The sequence below is a fragment of the Carassius auratus genome, chromosome 46, assembly GCF_003368295.1.
Source record: "Carassius auratus strain Wakin chromosome 46, ASM336829v1, whole genome shotgun sequence".
In the NCBI taxonomy this organism is placed as follows: domain Eukaryota; kingdom Metazoa; phylum Chordata; class Actinopteri; order Cypriniformes; family Cyprinidae; genus Carassius; species Carassius auratus.
Window position 1 is genome coordinate 12,321,902 of NC_039288.1, and position 17,084 is coordinate 12,338,985.

At 37.6% G+C, this 17,084-nt stretch overlaps 2 protein-coding genes across 5 annotated transcripts in view; one reads left to right on the forward strand and one right to left on the reverse strand.

Annotated features, from left to right (window-relative positions):
* LOC113064215 (tankyrase-1-like) overlaps window positions 1-10,300 on the forward strand; it is an 82,130-nt gene extending 71,830 nt beyond the window's left edge. For all 4 annotated transcript variants that reach the window (XM_026234855.1, XM_026234856.1, XM_026234857.1 and 1 more), the window contains 7 exons: window positions 2,767-2,887; window positions 2,982-3,079; window positions 7,170-7,244; window positions 7,354-7,459; window positions 7,630-7,816; window positions 8,500-8,656; window positions 8,750-10,300. In XM_026234855.1, the coding sequence (XP_026090640.1) occupies window positions 2,767-2,887; window positions 2,982-3,079; window positions 7,170-7,244; window positions 7,354-7,459; window positions 7,630-7,816; window positions 8,500-8,656; window positions 8,750-8,836 (831 nt within the window). In that variant the 3' untranslated portion in view covers window positions 8,837-10,300. The remainder of the gene's footprint in view (window positions 1-2,766; window positions 2,888-2,981; window positions 3,080-7,169; window positions 7,245-7,353; window positions 7,460-7,629; window positions 7,817-8,499; window positions 8,657-8,749) is intronic.
* A 929-nt stretch (window positions 10,301-11,229) lies between these two features.
* Window positions 11,230-16,651, reverse strand: LOC113064216 (dual specificity protein phosphatase 4-like). The gene is made up of 4 exons (XM_026234860.1): window positions 16,125-16,651; window positions 15,291-15,418; window positions 14,554-14,773; window positions 11,230-12,893 (listed from the first exon to the last, which is right to left on the reverse strand). Exons 1-4 carry the CDS (start codon window positions 16,498-16,500, stop codon window positions 12,514-12,516), a joined length of 1,104 nt encoding a protein of 367 aa, XP_026090645.1. The 5' UTR covers window positions 16,501-16,651; the 3' UTR covers window positions 11,230-12,513.
* Window positions 16,652-17,084: the final 433 nt, after the last annotated feature.

The window sequence follows — 17,084 nt, forward strand, 5'->3', positions numbered from 1 at the left end:
CGTATTTATCTTCTTTCAATACACTCTCGCTCTCTCAGCACCTTGGTTTTATCATTTCCAGCCAGCTCCTCTTCAGCCAGACACTGTGAGATTACTAGTGCTTTAAGAACTGTATAGGTGTGAGAGCAATCCTGGGTACCGGCGCTGACCTCTTTGCCCCTTCTTTTGATTAATACTGTCATGCTGCTCTCTCACACTGAGCTGAGGACTCTGTTGTTCCTCCGGCTTTCCTCCTCCTCAGCTTCGACTCCACGAGGGCGAGCCCGTGGGATGTGATTGGCATACTGCATCAGACCCGCCGCTCATTTGCACAGAGATGAACAGAAATGGTCTTGGCGGCCACCAGCTGGGAAGAGCGCTTGATGTGAGGGGCTGAAATCAGTTCTGATTGTGGCTCTAGTAAGATGCATTCATCTGTCTCACAGTGTCTCACTCGTCTGCTCACTCTCCATCTTATTCTGCCACGCTGTGCCTACGGGACATGGAGCATGAAGAGGCAACAGATTTTCAGAGAAGTGTGAAAGACTGAGTGCAAACGAGACTGAGGACGTGCTCACAGATCTCAAACACGCACCAATGTCGTCATTAAATATGTCTGGTTTTAACCTCAGAGCAGTTTAGAACGGTCTCCTCAATTGACTACTGCTGTCATAGGGGCATTTTGCGCATATTTGTCTCTTTTAGATATATGTATTAGGTCTACTGCCTTTCCACTTCCCTTCCCAAAGAAGAGCAAATTTGCACTTTGCTGTTATCATTAAAATTGTAGTATGGACTTTCCTATTTCATACAATTAGAACAATTGCTAGCTGAGCATTAAATGATTTTAATGCATGATGTGGTGAGAAAGAACCACCTGACGTGAATCAGAGCCACCCGTGCATTATCCTGCTTACACTGTGGTCGTTTGCCAGCATTGACAAGTTAAAGCTGTTAATGATGTTTGCAGTGCAATATTTGACTGGAGGTGTAAAAATGAGTTATTTTCATCAGTTATGGCTCATCAGCTCCAGCATTCCGCCCGCTTCAAATCAGACACAGAGATGAAATAGTGCAGTAAGACCACATTTATTTGAATGAAATGCATTAATATAGAACAGTGATTAAACCAACTTGGAACTACCTTAAAGGTTTTAAGGCATACCTGTCAGCCTATCAGAATTGAGTATTCAGAAAGATCATGGTCTATATGTTTGTATGTGTATGTGTATGTATATATATATATATATATATATATATATATATATATATATATATATATATACACACACGTTCACTTAAGTTTACTAAAGACTTTATTAACTTGCCGTCTAGTTGATTTCTTCACTAGTCTGTAGTAAATATGCTGCAGTTCTTTTTCAACTTTGGCACAAATGAAAACTTTGCCAAGAGAGAGAAAAAGAAAAGGAGAAATAAATGAAATCTTTCCCACTGCGGCCATCACACCTTCATGGCCATAATGGTCAGTCCTGCGAGCCCTATCGATTGAAGTGCATAGTGCTTTCTGAGAGAAAGAGAGAGAGAGAGAAAGAGAGAGCAGCTGGCAGCTCCTGGGCTAATGGCTTTGACAGACCTATCATAGATGTGATGCATTGCCAATAAGAACTGGAGTGTGAGAGTTTGAGAGTACACAGGCTGCTGCAGAGTCACTCTCACTGTTTCTTGCACTTCAGTTCATGCACTTTAATTTTATTATTATTATTATTATTAAAGTCTCTTATGCTCATCAAAGCTGCATTTATGTGATAAAAAAATACAGTAAAAACTGTAAATTTTTGTTTAAAATATATACAATTTACTATAAGATTACAGTTAAAAATATTGTTCATGTTTTAAATTTTAATATGTGATGCCTGTGATGGCAGATTTTTAAAATTTCAGCATCATTACTCATTACTCCATTCTAATATGCTAATTTGCTGCTCAAGAAACACTTTTTTTTTATATCAATGTTGAAAACTAAAACGAAAATAGTTTAGTGGAAACGTTTTCAGAATTCTTTGATGAATAGAAAGTTCAAAAGATAAGCATTTCTTTAAAAAAGAATTTTTTTTAACATCATGAATGTCTTTATTGTTATTTTATAAAAAGCTGAGTGAAATATTAATTTTAAAAAATCATACTGACCCCAGACTTTTGAACAGTAGTAGATTTGTTGATCTCTGACCGGCAAGGTCCTGTATTTTAACATTTTGAATATATAATTTTTTTATATATATATATATATATATAATATATATTTTTAAAAAAAATTATATATATATATTTTTTATTTTTATTTTTAAAAAAAAAAATTTTTAGGTATTTTTTACAAACAAAAAAGTGACAACATATCTGTTTGTCCATATTCATTAAGGTCCAAAATGGTTTCACATGCTTCGTTCAGTGTGCTGTGACCAAACATTAATGCTCTCTGTAAGACACACGCTGGCTTAAAAAAAGAAAGTCTAGCATTCACGAATCAACATCTGCATGTTTGCTTTTGTGTGCATGTTGCATGTACAGTAGGAGGCGTATTCAGTAATAATATTTCAATTATCAATAAACGTGCTAATATCCATCCAAGCCTCCTGCCACTCTAAGAGTTTATCTTCTGAGTAGGAGGAATTTCCACATTGCAACAAGCTGAGAAATAAAAAATGCACTGTTGGCTTTTTCAGAAGCTGCCGAGTGGAAACTGGCTTTGAAATGAATCATTGTTGCACGTTGTGCTTCCAGACTATTACAGCTTCCCTAATTCTGATTGGTGTTCATCTGTTGTGTTAGATTACACTGGATGTGCTGGCTGACATGGGGCACGAGGAGCTCAAGGAGATTGGGATCAATGCGTACGGCCACAGACACAAACTCATCAAAGGCATTGAGAGGCTGCTGGGCGGTCAACAAGGTCGGCATCTCTCTCAAACACCATCTGTTCATGACTAAACAAGCAGCGCACTGAGGTGCCTTATCGTTTAATGTGTCGCTGTGCTTCCGTACAGGTGCCAACCCATACCTGACGTTCCACTGTGCGAGTCAGGGCACGGTGCTGATCGACCTGGCCCCCGATGACAAAGAGTTTCAGTCAGTAGAGGAGGAGGTGAGACTGACATCTAAATCAGCAGATCATATTCCAAAACCATAGGATTCTATATTCTAAAATGGATCGTTCTGTTTCTAAAATCTGATTGGTCTGCTCAGTATTCCATCTCGCTAAGATATAGAGTTTGGTTACAGCTAAATGATTTATAACATGGGATGAGTCTGACGGACAACTAGTTGTCTAGAAACTGACCAGACAATTACTGAATAGATTGTATAGATATTTTTCAGGCTTCATTTATTTATTTACATTTGTTCTGGTGGTGCTATAAATCAGATGAATTTACATAATGTTAAAGACATAATGTATGTATAAACAACCTTCAACTTAATATAATTTTTTATCATATAGTTTTTTGTAAGGAATGTGATATGTAGTGTTAATGTGCAGTAAAAGTTCACTTAAACTCTTATGTAACTTATTTGTAGACTTATTTTATTAATTTCGTTTTGTTTTAGTGCGCGATTTAAAAATTATAACTTATTTTATTTTAGTCTGCAATAAGTCTAATGTTATTTTTTAGTTGTATTTATTTTATTTCAGTGTGTAAGTAATAAATTATCATCTTAACTTATCTGTAGTCTTATGTTATATAATTTATGTGAAAAGTTCTAACTTGGTCTTGTTTAATTTGTATGTAATAATTTTATTTCCTAATAGTGTGTAATAAGTTATAATTTATTGTCTTACATAAATCATTTGTGATCTTATTTCATTTTACTTGAGTATGCAATGAAAAATTATAACTTGACCTAGTTCTAACTTTCTTATTTTACTATTTTATTTAATTAATATTATTAAGTTGGCTTGAAAAAGCCAACTTACTGATCTACTATTTAATCTTATTATTATTATTCTTCTGAGCCAAATTTTAAACACTATCTCCTCCTAGAGCTTTCAAGCTAGAACCACCAAACTCGGGTCAGACCTTCAGACTGGTCTGACTCGGGTTGCTATATCTTTTCTAACTGATCCAGCTTATGGTTTTCGTAAACCAGACTACCAAAACCACCTTAAATCCCATAGACTTTCATTGAGGGGGTACAAACTTTTGAAAAATAAGGCTTATAATATATTTAAGCTGTCTACTACCATAGCAAACCTTAAAAACTCTCTACTGAGAATACAGCTAAAACCAGCCTAAGCTGATCAGTTGTTTTGGCTAGTCTCCCAAACTGGTTTTTAAGTGGTTTTGACCACTCTCACGCTGGTCTTAGCTGGGTTTTAGCTGGTTTTTACTGAATCCACTGTTTTTAGCTGGTTTTTGCCAGATTCACATAGAAACATGCTAACAACATGCTAGTTACTCACTTATCAGACTAGAAACATGCCTATAACATGGTTTTAAAGTGGTTTCGGCCACTGTCATGCTGGCCTTAGCTGGTCTTAGCTGGTTTTAGGTGGTTTAGTATAGAAAAATGAAAACAACATCCTAGTTACTTGCTAATCAGACTAGAAACATACTTCTAACATGGTTTAAAGTGGTTTTGGCCACTGTCAAGCTGGCTTTAGCTGGTCTTAGCTGGTTTTAGGTGGTTTTCTTTAATGAATCAACTGGTTTTAGCTAGATTATCATAAAAACATATTAACAACATGTTAGTAATTTGCTAATCAGTCTAGAAACATACTTCTAACATGGTTTAAAGTGGTATTGGCCACTGTCAAGCTGGCTTTAGCTGGTCTTAGCTGGTTTTAGCTGGTTTTCTTTACTGAATCAACTGGTTTTAGCTAGATTATCATAGAAACATGTTAACAACATGTTAGTAACTTGATAATCAGACTAGAAACATACTTCTAACATGGTTTAAAGTGGTTTTGGCCACTGTCAAGCTGGCTTTAGCTGGTCTTAGCTGGTTTTAGGTGGTTTTCTTTACTGAATCAACTGGTTTTAACTAGATTATCATAGAAACATGTTAATAACATGCTAGTTACTTGCTAATCAGACTAGAAACATACTTCTAACATGGTTTAAAGTGGTTTTGGCCACTGTCAAGCTGGTCTTAGCTGGTTTCTAACTGAATCAACTGGTTTTAGCTCGATTATCATAGAAACATGTTAACAACATGTTAGTAACTTGATAATCATGTCAAGAACATGCTTTTAACATGGTTTTAAAGTAGTTTTGGCCACTGTCACGCTGGTCTTAGCTGGTTTCTAACTGAATCAACTGGTTTTACCTGGATTAGCATAGAAACATGTTAGTCACTTGCTAGCCATGCTAGCCACATGCTAGTCACATGTTAATCATGCTAGCAACATGCTAGTTGTATACTAATCATTCTAAAAACATGCTAGAGACATACTAGCAACATGTTAATCATGCTACAAACATGCTAATGACATGCTAGTCACTTGCTAATCATGTTAATAAAATGCTAGCAACATGCTAATCATGCTACAAAAATGCTAGCAACATGCTAATCATGCTAGCAAAATGTTAGCGACATGCTAGAGACATGCTAGCCACATGCTAATCATGCTAGAAACATGCTAATCATGCTACAAACATGCTAGCAACATGCTAATCATGCTAGCAAAATGTTAGCGACATGCTAGCAACATGCTAGAGACATGCTAGCCACATGCTAATCATGCTAGAAACATGTTAGAAACATGTTAATCATGCTACAAACATGCTAGCAACATGCTAATCATGCTAGCAAAATGTTAGCGACATGCTATCAACATGCTAATCATGCTAGAAAAATGCTAACAACATGCTAGAGACATGCTAGCCACATGCTAATCATGCTAGAAACGTGTTAGCAACATGCTAATCATGCTACAAACATGCTAGCAACATGCTAATCATGCTAGCAAAATGTTAGCGACATGCTAGCAACATGCTAATCATGCTAGAAACATGCTAACAACATGCTAGAGACATGCTAGCCACATGCTAATCATGCTAGAAACATGCTAGCAACATGCTAATCATGCTAGAAACATGCTAGCAACATGCTAATCATGCTAGCAAAATGTTAGTTACATGCTAACAACATGCTAATCATGCTACAAAAATGTTAGCAACATGCTAGCAACATGCTAATCATACTAGAAACATGTTAGCAAAATGCTAATAATGCTACAAACATGCTAGCGACATGCTAGCAACATGCTAATCATGCTACAAACATATTAGCAAAATGCTAATCATGCTAACAAAATGCTAGCGAAATGTTAACAACATGCTAATCATTCTACAAACATGCTAGTGGAATGCTAGCAACATGCTAATCATGCTAGCAAAATGCTAATCATGCTACAAACATGCTAACGACATGCTAGTCACTTGCTAATCATGTTAATAAAATGCTAGCAACATGAAAATCATGCTAGAGACATGCTAGCCACATGCTAATCATGCTACTAAAATGTTAACAACATGCTAATCATGCTACAAACATGCTAGCAACATGCTAATCATGCTAGCAAAATGTTAGCGACATACTAGCAACATGCTAATCATGCTCGAAACATGCTAACAACATGCTAGAGACATGCTAGCCAAATGCTAATCATGCTAGAAACATGTTAGCAACATGCTAATCATGCTACAAACATGCTAGCAACATGCTAATTATGCTAGCAAAATGTTAGCGACATGCTAGCAACATGCTAATCATGCTAGAAACATGCTAGTCACATGCTAGCAAAATGTTAATCATGCTAAAATCATGCTCTCAACATTCTAGAAACATGTTAACAACTTTGCTAATCATGGTAACGACATGGTAGTCACTTGCTTATAATGTTAATAATATGTTAATCACTTTCTTTTTTAAACTTCTTAACTTTTCAAACTTTTAAATTTTTAAAACTTTTTAAGCTTTTCAAACTTTTTACATTTTTCTAACTTTCTGGCCAGGCTTTTTCAAGCCAACTTAAAGTTTGAAAACAAACTTTACTATCTAGTTATATTTTAGTGTTTGATATAATTCTTTAAGTAGTCTTATATAATTTATTTGTAGTCTTATTTTATTATTTTATTATTATTTTACTGTATGATAAAACTAAAATCCTATTGAAGGGCTGCATGTTCTTATATTTTTGGTAGTGTAACATGATTGTTGTTTTTGTTTTACAGCTGCAAAGTACGATCAGAGAGCACAGGGATGGTGGCAATGCTGGGGGTGTTTTCAGCAGATATAACATCCTGAAGGTGAGAATGAACTTCTCATTTGATTTACATGAATAAAAGACATCTTTGTGACGATGTTTGTTGCTCCTGTATTGCGCTGATGTCACAACTTCGTTCATTTTTGGTACAGATTCAAAAGGTGGTGAACAAGAAGCTGAGGGAGCGATACGCACACAGGCAGAAGGAAATCACAGACGAGAACCACAACCACCACAACGAGCGCATGCTCTTTCACGGTACTGTCACCAGATGAATGACCTGTCAGAAGTGCTATTTGGGAAAGTTTAAGCTACAAAATAACCTTTTTTCCTGTTTCTCACTCAAAGGCTTCTTTGAAAGAATGTAATTCCAGTTTTCCGCTGTTTTACCGAAGGATGATCGCTTTCCTTTTTCTCTTGATCTACAGGGTCACCGTTCATCAACGCCATCATTCATAAAGGGTTTGATGAGAGGCACGCTTACATAGGGGGGATGTTTGGAGCAGGGATTTACTTTGCAGAGAACTCCTCTAAAAGCAACCAGTATGTGTACGGCATCGGAGGAGGGACAGGCTGTCCCACGCATAAAGACCGCTCCTGTTACATCTGTCACAGGTACAGTACATACACATCTGTTTCTTCCTCTTGAAGAGAACTACAAGAGATCCTAGACTAGCTCTGATATGAGTCTGATGTGTTGCTGATGAATAAACTACTGGAGCACTTACCCTACATGACCAGCGGATGGTGCTGTGTTTAATAAAAACCAGTGCTTCTCAACTGCTTCAGATATGAAGTTGACCCAAAACAGTAGAATATAATTTTATTGTTGAAAAGTATCAAATGAAATATTAAATATTATTGCATACATTTCTAAAACAAATGAGTCTGAAACAGTCCATGGATCTGGTGTACTTTTATGTAATCATTTATTGACAAACATACTTACGTTTTGATCCTATTAAATAAAAATAAGTATTAGTATTATATATATATAGTTTTTTTCTGTGTTTTTCATTTGTATGTTATTATAAATATATATATTAATTTAATATAGAAAAATATAAATTAAATATAATACATAATACTATTAATTAAAACTTTTTGTTTGTGCATAGAGAGACAGAAAATAATGAAATATAATTTATATATATATATATATATATATATATATATATATATATATATATATATATATATATATATATATATATATTTAATTATTTACAAATATATATAAATATTTATTTCAAATATAATGTTCTATTACTATTTATTGCAACTTGTGCTGTTTGCAGGCAGATGCTGTTTTGCCGGGTGACTCTGGGTAAATCCTTCCTGCAGTTCAGTGCCATGAAGATGGCCCACGCTCCTCCAGGACACCATTCCGTCATCGGCCGACCCAGTGTCAACGGTTTAGCCTACGCCGAATACGTCATCTACCGAGGCGAACAGGTGAGAGAGCTCAGATATTTAACAACTGCAAAAACAAACATTTTTTTCAGGTAATAGATATTTGGCTCATTTCCAACTCTTGTGTTTTTGCAGGCCTACCCAGAGTACCTCATCACATACCAGATCATCAAGCCAGACAGCACACCTCCATCACCAGCAGCTGCGGAGCAGAAGTCCTAGTCCACATGAAACGCTCAGACTGTTAGGAATCACATCCACTCACCCATAAACCTCTGCGCTGCCTCTTTAATTTGCAGTTAGGCTCCATTTATGTCACCTTGAGTGTTTACAAGAATGAGTTGCCTTGGCTGGCCATTTCCTGGCCTTCCTTTTCAGGTCAAGGGTGAGGATATCGGCCATAATGCTGTTTCGGGGCTAAACGGAAGGACTCGCCTGCTCCATGAAAGACAACAAGTGACCTCTTCCCCATCATTCTATTCAGTTTACCACTGTTCAAGCATTAACTTCCTTTCTTTGAATGGTTTTACTTTTACTGTGATTAATTACCTTTATTTTATATTCATCCGTTTGAGTCATAATAATGGAGCACGTCTCAAAGGGACCTGACATCTCAGCACTCCTGCTTTCCACTATTGAAGACCCTGAAAATCTCATTGATGTGGTTTTTCTTTTTCTTTATGCATTTAAAAAAAATAGCCTTAGAGGGGTTTTAAAGCAAAAAGATTGTTGATGCAGAGATCAGAACTATTCAAAAGACCTTTGACCACAAAATAGCAAAAATTGTATGCTTTTATTCCTTCTATTTGTTTTTTTTTTTAACATATCTTTGCACGGGAATACTAGTCAGAATGTCCCATTCCATTGCCATTGCCTAATCGGAAAATGCATCTTTTAAAGAATTTGCACTTTTAAGCAGGTCTTAAGTTTTTCAGAATAATTTTAAAGACATAGGTAAAAAAATACAATGTCCAGTAATGTACAGGTTGTGTAATGGACAATGCCTTTGTATAGCTTTTAATGTTTACCAATGCAGAGTGGTTTTTATTAGTACTGTAAAGGAAGTGGGAATTTTTGTTTTCAGATCTTTCCTTCTATATTTTCGGACGACCGAGTGACTTCGCTTTGGAAGTCGCTACTTTTGCCTCTGATATGTTTTAAATCACAACCACAAGAACTCCTCAGTCTTGTTCATTCCAGTCCTGTTTCTCTGACGTCAGAGAAACTCCTCTTTTACGAGGGTCTCCGTAACGCTTTTCCTGTTACACACTACTGATATCTGCTGACTCGCATTCATGTTACAGAATGAAATGAAGGACGTGGCTCTACCTCTGAAAGTCTCATGGTTTGGTTGCTTGGCTCAGGTGTAGTCCGTGGTTCTGTACTTGTGTACTGGAGGTCATCTGCCTTACTCCAGGTTTTTGTGTTCAAACCAGAGAGAAAGAGAGCAGACCTTTCTTCTTCTCTTAGTAGTATGAGCACAGACATGCCCACTGCTCCCACCGAGCCGAAATTTAGGAGACCAACTCCTGAACTATTTCTCAGTTCTTTGAGCTGTATTTTTACTTCATTTCCATGTTCCTGTGAACTTTAATCAGAAAAGGCTTGTCTACCATAAGCCATCTTCGGACTAATCAAACACTTTTCAATCATGTAATAATGTCTTAATAAAGTACACGTCATAAATACTGTCTACTGTCTTTTCTCACACGTGTGTGTGTGATATGCTTAATATACTTGTCTGCTGGGCCTTAATTGCTGTAGAATCGCTGAATTAAATTATTATTAAATATAATAATAATAATAATAAAATCCACGTACTTTACTGAACCCCTGTAAAGTACCTGGTCATAGATGCCTACAGTGGCGTTGGATTAAAAGAAAATCCTGGAAATATCAGGTTTTAAAAAATTATTTATTCAATCCCCTAAGGCCTAAACGTTTCTCACAGCACCGCTCATTACTTTTAATTCACATTAGAGTACATTAAACATCATAAACAAGGCTTCGCGACCGTTGTGTAATTGTGTACTAAATATTTAACAAAAATGCTTTTCATTTTATCTCAAGTAGTCCACAATGGTCCATAAGCCTCGATCATATTGTGTTCCTCGGTGCTATGCAACATTTCAGCTTCTAGTTCAGCATAATTTTAAAACATTTAATGAAAATATATGTGAATTAATTGCTTACAGCGTAGTGCAGTTTTGCTGCAGCGTATCACTAAGGGTTATGTGGATTCTGATCGAGGAATCCGTGTTATTTCAGTGTTTTTCAGCGAACTTCTCGGGAAATGACTCGAAACGACTCAGACTTGACGGTGAAGTAAAATCAGAACACACGCTAGGAGGCGCTGTAGCTCTTTTAAAAAAACATCAATCTATTCATAATCCTTCCCTCATTTATCCGATATATTATTTTCTCGCGCATAATCGAGCGCGCTATTCTAATCTATCTTTTCTTTAATTCGTGTAAGAAATAATGAGATGGCTCATGTTATATTAATTTTACAAAATGATTGCAGTATTACTTACAGGCCTACTGCTATACAGCAAAATATGATTCATCATCTGTAGCATTTTTCGTCTTTACAAATTAACCACTCCACACATTCATTAAAGAACATGGTTTATATTTAATGACAATTGTGAGATAAATAAAATGCACATATAATACAACAGAACAGGGTAGAGTTAAAAAAATTTAAACCCTCAGTATGATATTGCCATTAGTCGTCACGTCAGACAATAACATCTCACAAGTACAGTAAAAAGTATTGCATTCATCTCAGTGTTTGACAGACAAACATATCACTTAATATGCCAAAAAAAAAAGTGGGAAACGCTGCCCGGTTACAACTTCAATTCCGGCGAGGTGCAAAACAAAACTCAAATCAATTGTGCATCGCTTACAGTGCTATAAAAGGTGCCCACAATCTCATAAAAAAGAAGCAGGTCCCCACACACATGAACAAACCAGCTGCTACAGGGACTCTTCAAGGCATGTTTCCCTCGCAGAGCTTTACAAAGGGGAATATTAAAAAACAAATTGACTCATAGGAAAGTGGCTTCCCAATCGTCCCATTCCTAACTTCCAGTGTAAAAAGGTTCAGTGTAGGCCTACAACCCAGATTTATCCTACTCTATTTGTTAAATAGTCTATTAATGAGAACATTCTGTGCGGAAGTCATTGTTGGTAAGGCATACAGCAGAAATCAATCATAAATCTCTCTTCAGTAGAAACGACCAAATAAAACCAAATTTTTCTGATAAATTTCACACTATATAAGACCATACAGTGCTTTGGTGGTGACTGGAAGGAAGGGGAATCAAGTTATTGCTCTGATCTGTGACAGGAACGGATCTGTATTGCAGAGTGAAATGCTGTGAACGTCTTGTTCTCGATCAGTCTGAAACAACGGTGACGTGAGCGTCTTGTGAAAGTGTCTGTGTACCTTCTTTGTACAAGGCACTGACAGATGCTTGATGAAAGACACTTCCTTCCAAAGGTCATGCCACAATCGTCTCTATCAAAAGAATTCAGGAAGGCCAGGGAGAGGAAGTGATAAATGGGAAGTCCAGACGCAGTGTGAAGAACTTGTCAGGGTCGAAGGACCTCCTGTTCTTCATTCCCACAAGCCCCGCCGGCCAATCACGAAGTCTTTGGAAGTGAAGCACAGGAAATGAAGGAGATGAACTGTCCCCACAGGATATTATGATTTATTCTTCTGATAATAATGTGCGGTGGAGACTGCAGGGCGAGTTAGATGAGGATGGGTCACCAGTGAAGTCATAAAAAAAAGGGGTGCAGCTAAGCTAGAATGACCAAATGATTGAAGAACGTCTGAAAAATTCACCCTTTCTGGTGTTTGTGAGCAATTTTTTCAGTCTTGCGCTGTATCAGCAGCTTGGTGAGGTTGTGATGGGACTCTGAAGGTAGGTGAGGCTGCTGGACTGGCTGTGCATCACTACTGACACGGGGAAGCTGAAGATGAAGGGCGATGAGGGGGTGGAGGAAGACTTGGGGCCGAGAGTGGCCGAAGGGCTGGCGGCCTCTACAGAACAGGAAGTGGCCAGCACCTGAGATTCGAACTGGAGCAGCTGACCCATGAAGCTGAAGTTGGGGGAGATGATACTGCGCCGCTGTTTAACAAACTCGAAGGCCTCTTCCAGACGCACACGCTTCTTCTTCATCAGGTACGCCAGGCAGATAGTGGCCGACCGTGAGATGCCAGCCTGACAATGCACCAGAACACGACCGTTGGAATCCTTGACGGAGTCTGAGGAAAGAGCAGAGAGTTAAGCACCGATGAAGCTCAGACATGAGTCATCCTACTGCATTTACTGTGAAGCTGACGCCCGCAGCATTTTGCTGCAGGTTCAAAAGTCACATTTTAATATGCATCAGAAGTCACATTGTAATATGCATTTAATAATAATAATTATATATATTGAATCAAGTGAGACATAATCGTGGCATAGGTTATGTTTGGTTTCGCATACAGCTTGTGACAGGAACTCGGTACAAAACGTCTTTCTTGCTATTGTTTATCATCTCATTAAATTTAGAGTACAAACACCCAATCAATTCACCTCTGAAAATAGAGCAGGAAACACGATGGGAGATTGCAAAACAGAGAAAACTAGATTGAAAGTATATAAGCTGACCAAATTGTTAATGAAACTATTACCTTATAGAGAAAATACTTGTGATCTCATTTTCTATTGACCTTGGATGACCTTGGATTTAATTATCTTCATTGCCTCACTACTGTCACAAGAAGTCCATCCAATCAAACAAAAGGCTGACTGATCGACCAATCGTAGTTTGATATAAATCTTTTTTTGTTTTAACAAGATACAAATTAAATGTACTATAATACAAAAAGTACTAATAGAAAAAATTATGTGATTTGTATGTATTATTACCACTTAAAATGACCAATAATAAGGACAATGCATTTCTAACAATACTCACAGAAATGGAAATTACACATTCACCCAAAGCTGGTATCCAGAGTTGGACAACAAACACTCAACACCCAGGAAAAAATGGTCTGGGGTGGATTTCACACTACTGTACACACAGGCACCTGCTGCCATTACTAACGAGCTGCTAATTAACAAAAGCGTGGCATGTCTATGGTACAAAGGGTAAGCACATATATGCAAACATTATTTAGATTTCCTGTGCACTTTACTGTCTACATATACACCTTTGCCCAGCCATACGCACGAGATCTGAGGTAAATCCAGTTTCAAGGCACCCCTGAATGGAGGATGAGTCAGACTCTGGTCCCTAAGCTGTGCACTCCGCCGCATACATACAAGTACATGCACACACACACACACACACACACACACACACACACACCTACAATGGTGTGATCAAAAGCGGTGAGCCTACTTGGGGGCCTTGCTTTAGTGCAGAGGATGCTGAGCTGAAATTCGATATACCGGATTCCCTCCCCACCCCATATCCCCCGCCTGCCCCCCTCGCTCAGTCACGCAAACCCTTTTATGAGGAAAACCCACCCATACCACAGAATTCATCCTGTATTTTGCACCTATGACACACAGACTTCAATTTTCACCATCTCATTTCTCAAATAACTCGTCAAATGCCAAAACACATTCAAACATATTCTTCAAGCTACATGCATAGATGACCAAGATGAGCTATTGAAATGGATGAGAGACTAAAAAGGAGGGTGTATTTGTTGAAAAAGCTCTGCAATGCAGATCATCGTTTTAATTGCTGATGAATTGCACATCATTTGCAGTTGAAAGGAGCCATAACAACAAAGACTTATTTATGCCTTTATGGGTACACCTACCCTAACCATCCAAACCCCAAGTTACAAAATCAAACAAATCTATATATAATTAAACAAATATGTATTATATATAATAATTATTGAATAATAATAATGACCATACCTATAAATTCAATGGCTTCGATGAACCAAGAGCTGATGTCCTCCTTATGGTTGTCTTCCACTGGGATAGACTTATACTGGTAATCCCCTTCAAAATGGTTTGGACAATTTGAAGATACATTCAATAGAGCAGAAATGCCCATACGATCCAGCATGTCCTTTTTAGATGCATGGAGGGCACTGCCAAGAAACAAAAAGGGGAGGATTTCCACAGGGCCACCCTGTAATAAAAAGAGTGTCAAGAAAAAATTGAATAATGAATATTAAATACATGTAAATAATAATAATAAATGTATTTATTAATTAAAAGATTAATTGTTTTATTAATTTGTCATTATATTCATGAAATCACAGGTCTCTATCAATAACTTATCAAAAGCATTGCAGCAGATTACAGCGTCAAACCACTTACACCTCTGTTAAAGGTCATGTTAATAACGTCCAGTTTATTTATTCTGGAAATGCATATTGATTTGGCCCACTGTTATGTCATTGGTGGCCTGCTTAACAAGCTGTAGAGACAGGAAATGATTGATTTGGGGATCAACACCGAAGCATACTGGAGTGTTTGACACAATACACCCCCTATCAGAGAGGAAGACCGGACGAATGCACTCTAAAGCACTGCTATATCAGCCGGAAAGAGCAGCGGATGACAGCAGTCAACAGGACGTTTAGAGTTACACAATGCTGTCCATTAACTGACCTAAAAGTATCCACTGGTGCTAATGTTGTTACCTGGTCATGCTGTGGAGTTCCGCAGGAGGTGCAGCTGCTCTCCACACTGGACTGAGGGCTGGACACCGCCAGTGTTTTGGTTTTCAAACAGTAATCGGGATACTGTGTGGAAAATCTGTCGTAGCCTCCTAGAAAATGAAAATAAAATATATATATAAAGAAATTCAATACATTTGCTCAAACTGTATCCTGCATAAAGAAAGCTGGTTGGCTGTTTACAATAGGTTTTAGAACTAGCATAAACCATCTAATTAAAAAAATAATAATTTCCCCCGAATTTATACTTGAATGGAATGATTTCACTGTTTTATTGTGGTAACACTCTTTTCAGGCAAGCCATACATTTATGACATTTTGAATACATTTACCACAATGTAAAGGCCTACTAAAGAATAATATTAATGATTCTCTAAAGAAATGTGAAGCATATTAAATTGTTGGCTATAAATTAACTCAAAAATTTGAAAAAAATGTAAATTTGAAAAAATTTGAAACATGTATAAAATTATTGTCATGATCCAGGTTTCTTCAGAGCATTGGGGCTATTTTCATATTGGTTAGCTTGTGGTGGTCAAGCTGGAACATGTTAACTGGTCACACAACGAATAACCAGCCTGGACAAGCTTAGATGAGTCAGAGTGTTCCAAAAAACAGCAACTATTTTAAACTGGACTGTCCAGCAATGAAAATCTATGTGACCTTATCTCAGAGCTGACCACAATGAAAACAGATATTTTCTCAGAACATGGCAACATTATTTCAGATGGTAGGCTACAGTTGCGTTAAGAAATACAGAAGCAAAATAGATTTCTGTGTAGCGTAGATTTGAATTACCTTTCAGCAGATATACATCTGTCCTAAACGTGTCCCTACACAAAGCGTTATGCACCAGGGTGATCGTGCTGTCGTCTTTCATGGTGTTTGTATCAGAGGTCCGCTCATCGTACAAGATCACGGCGGAGTACAGCCCTGATTTCAGACGGGCTCTCGCTTCATCATCACCGGACAGAATCTGGTCCAGACTCACGGAGCCTTTCGCTCGCCTCCGAACTATCGTGTTGCATCGAATATTTACAGCACCGCGGAGGTGACCGGCGCTGAACGCCAGAAACGACCTGCAGTCCAAAAGCAGACATTTCGCACTGTCGTCCTTCATCAACCTCTTCAAAACGCTGCAATCCATTCCACAAAGTTCGTCCATTGTGACCATTTTCCTCCTCCGACGGGGACTGGTCACGGTCAAATGGTGGTTTAATAACAATAATACGTCAAATCCAGCCTTGCCAGTGCGCAGTGTAATGTTGTGTTACCCTCCTGAGAGCTTTACTACCACGGGCACTTCTTTCCGTTTTATGAATGGGCTTCAGACGGGCGCTCCATAAAAGGATCGCGACGTCACAATGGAGATGACGTCTGCTACGAGCTCCATTCATTGAGCTCTCTTCATTCATAACAGTCAGCGAAGATCGAAACCAGAATTGAGCCATCAGATATTTCTTTGGAGATGATGAAAACATTTTGCTGAAATGAAATTTACATAATAATAATATCTAAGGTAAACAACATAAGGAGGACCAATACATTAGAAGATACACCTACGGCTAGGCGAAGTTCAAATAAAGCCTTTTGTATAGGCTAATCAACACGAAACCACAGAGTATAGTTTATTAATAGGCCTATAGGACCATTTTGAAGTCAATTATGTACACTGAAGAATTCGTTTTTTTTTTATTGTTTAATTAATGCTTAACATCTAGCGTGGGAACCCGGTGCTTACCTACTGTAAACACGGTT